At 36.1% G+C, this 7,424-nt stretch overlaps 1 protein-coding gene across 9 annotated transcripts in view; it reads left to right on the plus strand.

Moving 5' to 3' along the window:
• EVI5 (ecotropic viral integration site 5) overlaps positions 1-5,490 on the plus strand; it is a 206,946-nt gene extending 201,456 nt beyond the window's left edge. For all 9 annotated transcript variants that reach the window (XM_033432796.2, XM_033432822.2, XM_033432838.2 and 6 more), the window contains one exon: positions 1,381-5,490. In XM_033432796.2, the coding sequence (XP_033288687.2) occupies positions 1,381-1,692 (312 nt within the window). In that variant the 3' untranslated portion in view covers positions 1,693-5,490. The remainder of the gene's footprint in view (positions 1-1,380) is intronic.
• Positions 5,491-7,424: the final 1,934 nt, after the last annotated feature.

The following is a 7,424-nucleotide window of genomic DNA, read 5'->3' on the forward strand; positions in this document are numbered from 1 at the left end:
GTCCTGGAGAAACAAAATTGCAGGTTGATAGTAATGATAAGGACAAGAGACATGGAGTATATTTTTAGCAAATTCTTGATAATAAAGGTAGATTTTGGTAGTTAATGGTTTTTATTGTTTTGGATTTTTTTTAACTCTTCTACTTTATCGTAGGAGAAAATTCATGGTGTATGAGATAAACAGGTGATAATATCAAAATTAAATTTTATGTTTAAAACATAAGCCCTTGAGGAGAAGCTGATGTCTTAATTATATGATAGTGGATGTGGTAGTATCTATGGTGGTGGGTTTGGGAATTTGTGGGAATTTAGGCAAAGAAGTGGCAGATGATGAAAAGAAATCACCCTTAATACTGATAAAACTGGTTTGGGAGAATGTGGTTTTGATGTGTGCAACAATGGGTTTTTCAATACTGAACTCTAGAATTTGTCAGACTTGCCCGCCCCCTGAGTAATAGGTGGCATTTGATCTGCATAGCCCTTCCCACACAGGGTATGGCCCTATAAAATTCCAGGGATAGAGAAACAGAACCTGGTTCCCAAAGATGGAAAGAGAGGGAAAAGAGCTGAGCAATATGTGCCATTCCTCTTACCTACCCCTGGTGAAAGAAGTCACTCCTTCTCCCTGGGAGGAATAGGGGAGAGAAGGCAAAAATGTTATACATCACTGGCCTTCCCTCTACACAGAAGGACATATCAATAGTGGGAAGAAGCATTTCTGCCCTAATTGAGTGATAGTGGTATGGTGGTCTTTAGGATATTATAACAGGATGGAGACTCCTAGCAAATTTTATTGATTTGTAAACCATTATCATCATTCACAAAATTATGGAGACATGCTCTAAGACAGTGTGTGTGATAGTTCAGAGTATTGTCTTTATTAAGTCCATATCTTCTACAGATGTACATTGAAATATTTGCAGGTGAACTGATAGGATGGCTGGGATTTACCTCAAAATAATCCAGGAACAAGAGAGGCATATTGTAACAAGATTGTCCATGATGTGTTAGATGTTGAAATTAAGTGATGGGCACATGGAGTTCATGTTATCTCTAGTATAACAAAGGTTCCATTTGAATCTAAACTTGGGTATTAGCTATGTGTCCTCAGCAAGCTACACTACCTGAGTCTCTATTTCCTAATGTCTAAAATGAAGATAATAAAATCAACCACACAGGACTGTTGTGGTGATTCAATTAAAATAAGTTATCTGCTCATTGCATAACACGTGAGAGTCACTAAAAAATTGGTAGTTACTATTTATATCCATAAATGGAAAAAGATCAGGGTATCTTCTTACTTAAACATGAAATGTTTGCTTTCTTGGAGTGTGTATATTTCCCCAAGTTGAGTATATTAACTTGGATTTTGTTTCAACAGCTCAGGTGCCTAAAAGGCCAGAGGGGCTTCTCCGGCCAACCCCCTTTTGATGGAATCCACATCGTCAGCCATTTAATAGGAGATGATGAATCATTCCATTCCTCTGATGAAGAGTTCATAGGTAATTCCTTACAGGAAAGTGGCATTGGTTTTCCTTTGCACAGAAAATCTGGCCTGATGTCTTTGGACCCTACTGTGGCAGATGGTAGTGAAAGCGAAGCAGAAGACAGTGCGCTGAAGACCAGAGAGAGCAGTGAAGTGGTTCAAAAGGAGCGGCCCCTGAGAAGCGAGTCGTACTCAACCACTGTCTGACCATCACTGTGACCTAGACTGTGGATTTTTTTAAGGGATCAGTTATCATGACTAAGGGTTTTTGGAACATATCTGTTTCATATGTATATATATATAAATATATATATTTTACAATCTTAACTGCCTTTTTATCTTTGCCAAATCTTCACCACTGACTTACCATTGCTATAAAGTAGAGTGGAATATGGTTAATGGGAAAAATAAGGTTCTAGCAGTATTACTAAATATTAATGTTTCTTGTTTAGAAAATGCAATTATATCTATATGTGGGAACAATTTTGAAGTTCAGAACTGTGGAAAATTGAATTTTCTTCAGACAAAACTGTTCTTGTGCAATACTTTATGCTCAGTGAACAAATTGTATATTTACGTTTATCAGTTTGTTTTCAGGGTGGCTGTCTACACACATTTGACCGAGACATACATCTGATTTATCTTGGTTTTTTTGTGTTTGGGGAATTTTTTTTTCAACTAAAATTACTGCTTTATTAGTGGGTCATTGAAAATTCCCAAACGCAAAGCCTTTTTTTCACATAATTTTATAAACACAAATTAATGGTTATCTGTCTTGAGAATTCTAAATTTTGTTTTAATTTCAGATTTTTATGTGCACCTGATGCTTCTGTATGTTGCCTACCAGTCAGAGTAGTAAGTTAACTACAAATATACTGGGTTTTTGTACATATTTATAAATCTGCACCATGCAACATTGAACATTTTATGTGGAGAATGTATCTGTTGCAAGATGACTGCCTTCACTATTATAAAAGGACCTCTGTAAATAATAGGTTAAAAGAAAATTGAAAATAAAACCAAACACTAATATTTTAATAGCTTTAGAATTTTGCTTAGCATTCAACAGTAACAGATTCATAACTGATGCTTGTTCAAAGACACTATTGATGAAATCTTTTACTTCATGTGTATGTAACTAATAAATTTTTCATGATTAGAGAGGTAATAGCACACATTACTTAGTGCTAATATTCTACTTAATATAATTTAATCAATGGACTGAGGTCCACAATACACAGCAATTGTATCTGCAAATAATCTACGAACATTATCTTCAGATTCTCTAGTTACTAATCTATAGATAAAGCAAGCCATAAGAATCCTTTCCTACCAATTCTTTATTATCTAGACTTTTTTTCCCCAGAAAACTGAATGCCTGTCATTGATAAATTAGAGGAAACACCCAAACTACACTTGTACTATGGAAAGACTACAAAAATGTGTTGACTGGATGCTTTCTACTCTCATTTTCATCAGCAGCCTACGGAAAAAAAAAAAATAACCTTCAAGAATAAGAGGAAGGTAGAATTCGGTAAATATGGAGGTACAGTTTTGCACGATACGTTGCATGCAGAGAAGAAAAAAATTACATGACACAATGGAACAGAAGAGACAAAAATAGTTTTCTGTCTAAACCAAGGAGTTAAGCCTTACGGTGCATCGTAGGCAAGAGTTTCCCAGCAAACCCTTTATAGCCGTTTTGCTTGAGAAACAAGATTGAAAACATGCCTATTGTCTCCATAGCTCCAGGCTAAATTCTAGTGGTTAAGTAATTTACCTGTGGTCACAAGTTAGTAAGTAATCAGAGCCAAGATTTTAATCCAAGTCGCTGGGACACCAAAGCATTTGAAAAGGCTCAGCTAATGAATTTCTCAATTCCCTGCTTTTCTGACAGCTAATGTGATTTAAATAAGTTTGATTTAAATTGTTTCCTGAATATATTATATAGATATGTATCTATACGTATAGATATGCAAGTATCAACACTCATAAGCTTTACGCAGCTCATGAACATAGATACTACTCCTAGAATTGTCTGACTGGTGCCTTTGGGATTCTCTTTTGGGGTTCATTGCTGTCAGTCTAGAGGCTGTTGATGCCCAAGTGAAATGAGATGATTCATGGCCACATGATTGCTTTGACCCCCCACATCAAGAAATCGGAATGATCCAGCCCATGAGCCAGTTCCAGCCAACATCCTGTTTTCACATGACCCACAAGCTAAGAATGATTTTTACATTTTTAAAGAGTTGAGGAAAAAATCAAAATAATAATATTTTGTGTCACATGAAAATCATATGACCTTCAAATTTCAGTGTCTAAGTTTTATTGGCGCATACCCATGCTTATTCATTTGCATGTTGTCTGTGGCTGCTTTTGTGCCACAGTAGCAAAGTTGAGTAGCTTAAAATATCTATTATCTGTCCCTTTAGAGAAAGTTCGCAGACCTTAATTTAGATACTCTAAAATGTAGGTTTACCTCTTCAGTTTGTCTCAAGTAGAAGACTGAACCATTTGCTTTTGCTGTTGAGCTAATGGTTTGGAAACCTAAAATTTCCTGGTGGATCCTATACTTATAACTATTCAACATGGAGAGTGTGCCAGCTATTTTAGATTGCAAAGTCTTCGAAGCCATAGACAAATTTGGAAGGGTATCTGTGCCTTTGGAAATGGAGAAAGAAAGGAAAGAATACCAGAATCCTAGCACTGTTCTTGAAAGCATGCATCATTGATTGACCTTTAGGTTTATGCTTTATGCTTCACTGAGTCAGTGTTATAATTTGACTTTAAAAGTAAGAACATCTTTCTAGAACCATGTTTCAATTCTAAACTTCGAAAGATATTCTTAAAGAATTTCCTAAGTACTGTTTCTGGTTAGGAATTAGTTGTTAAAAGAATCATGGTAAGTAAACCTTACTCTGTTGAGACTCTTGTAATTTGGATAATGAAAAACTAGAAATGACAATCTTCTCATTCAAGATCTTTGATTCAAATACTCCTTAGAAGGGTTTAAAATCTTCCTGGCCTTTAGGATGTAATAGGATAACTTACTCCCTTGGGATAGTTACTTTCTGGTGTCATTGCCATCCTGGGTTGAAATGCTGAGAGAGACTACAGGTCACCTGAATAAAATGGAAATTGCATTGAGGTGATGAAACAGAGACCTTAAAGATCAAGAAAATATTTCAACAGCCTTTTAAAAAATTAGTGGTAAATTTTTTCTTCCTGGAAAAATAAGTCAAAGATGTAACTTTACACAATTTCTACCCTTTTTATTGATAGATATTAAGCATTCAATGTTTGATGACTAATTGAGACACCAAGTCCTAACTAACTGGTTGGCTATTTGGGGAAGGAAAAAACAACTTTTTCTTAGCTCTGGAATGTAATGCAGCTTGTTACTCTCCAGATAGTGCCTTTGATTGAAAACAAGGTCTAGACCTTTTAAAGTATTTTATTTCTGACACCATAAGAAATGATTTGGTTCCTCATTCTTCTTTATCTTTACATAGTGCACTATAATTTTCAAATTTAAAGTAAAATGAGTGTATGAATCGTGTGTTAGTAAAGCTCTTTTATGACCAGCTTGATTTTTGTGTAAGTACCAAGTGTCAACAGCTAACATTTCATGAAATCAGTGATTTACTTTGTGAAAACAATGAGCTTTAGCCTGAAAATTATTGCTGCTCTGTCGTTAATGAAACAGTAAGTTTTTTAAATTAATTTTAATTTAATTCATTCTACTGAAATTAAATTTTCTGATTAAAAATGGAGTGAATGCTATTTATAATCCAACTTTTTACATCAATCCATTGATCTACCTACCCCTTCTTTTCACTCCAAAGAGAGGATAGACTAATACATTAGATATACTATAGAGATGCAAAATTATAATGTATTTCATTTTACTGTTGGAATTTCTTATTGTAACATTGTATGATAACCTGAAATGTTTACTTGTGCCTTTGCTTTAAACAATTAAAGTTTTCCATTTTATAAGAATTTCTGTTTCCTTAAACTATTCAACTTAAAAGGGGATAGGCATCAAAAAAAAAAACTGTTTAAAAATGTGTGGCCTAACATCAGATATTCATGAGTAAGGCTTGTGCTCCATGGGTACAGGGACCATATCCACCTGTTCCACCTATGTGTAACTAGTGCCAAACAGAGAGCCTAGTATATATTTTTCGGTTTAATGAAAGGCCTAATACCTGAATTTGTTATTTCCTTCAGTAACATGGTAATTTTTTGAAAATAGTACTGGCAATATTTTCATCTCACATTGTGTTTTAGGTTATTAAATTAACTAGCAACTAATTCAATAAATATATTTAAATATATAATTTGAATATACATAGGTAATTATAAAAAGAAAGTTATGCCTTCTGCATCATCACAATGTTAATAATCATTTAATTCAGAAACAGTAGTTCATTGTATATATATTATATATACAATTGTATAAAATGTAATTTATAATCCAGGGTTTCCTACCTTGGCACTATTGACAATTGGGGCCAAGTTGTTGCAGGTGGCTGTCCTGTACATTGTAGAATGTTTATCATCATTCCTGAGCTCTACCCACTAAATGCCAGTAGCACCCTCTCTTTCAGTTAGTTGTGTCTCGCTGCCAAAAGTAGGGAGGACTGGAATGAAAATCACCCCTGGTTGAGAATCTCTGGTATATATTTAGAAGTGAGTCAAAAAACAAAAAGCCACTAGGGCTAAAACTAAAAATATATACATCTATTGAAGATGGATATCAAATTTGTTTCTAGTAGCTGGTGAGAAAAGTAAAACCTGAACCACAGTGAGGTGCCTCTTCACACTTATTAGAATGGCTATTAAGACACACACACACACACATACACACACTAACAAGTGTTGGTAAGGATATGGGAAAATTGGAACCCTTGTCCATAGCTGCAGGGAAAGTAAAATGGTGCAGCCATTGTGGAAAAGTTTTTGCAGTTCCTCAGAAAAGGTAACCATAGACTTACCATATGATCCAGCATTGCCACTTCTAGATATATACTCAAAAGAAAACAGGGACTCAAACAGATATTTGTGCAACAATGTTCATAATAGCATTATTCACAATAGCCAGAAGGTGGAAACAACAAATGACCATCAACAGATGAATGGGTAAATAAAATGTGGTATATACCTACAATGGAATATTATTCAAGTATAAAAAGAAGTGAAATTTTTTTTTTTTTTTTGGCCGCGCCATGCGGCTTGTGGGACCTTAGTTCCCCCATCAGGGACTGAACCTGGGCCCCAGCAGTGAAAGCACTGAGTCCTAACCACTGGACTGCCAGGGAATTCCCCGGAATGAAATTCTGATACATGCTACAACATGGATGAACCTTGAAAACTGCTAAGTGAAATACACCAGACATATAGTGTGATTCCACTGATTTGAAGTACCTAGAATAGCAAATTTATAGACAGATATATCAACACAAGTATTTCTGTACTTCTGTACATGTCTAACACGTAGACATTAACCATGGGATAGTGGTGTAGGAGAAAGGGAAGTTATTGTTTAATGGATACAGAGCTTATGTTTGGGATGATGAAAAAGTTCTGGAAATGGATAGTGGTGATGGTTGCACAACACTGCATGGATTTAATGCCGCCAAATTGTACACTTAAAAATGGTTGAGGGGCTTCCCTGGTGGCGCAGTGGTTGAGAGTCCGCCTGCCGATGCAGGGGACACAGGTTCGTGCCCCGGTCCAGGAGGATCCCACATGCCGCGGAGCGGCTGCGCCCGTGAGCCATGGCCGCTGAGCCTGCGCGTCCGGAGCCTGTGCTCCGGCAACGGGAGAGGCCACAGCAGTGAGAGGCCCGTGTACCGCAAAAAAAAAAAAGGTTGAAATAGGGACTTTGGTGGGCCAGTGGTTAAGAATCCGCCTTCCAATGCAGGGGACGC

The sequence above is a fragment of the Orcinus orca genome, chromosome 1 (genome assembly GCF_937001465.1).
Source record: "Orcinus orca chromosome 1, mOrcOrc1.1, whole genome shotgun sequence".
Lineage (NCBI taxonomy): Eukaryota > Metazoa > Chordata > Mammalia > Artiodactyla > Delphinidae > Orcinus > Orcinus orca.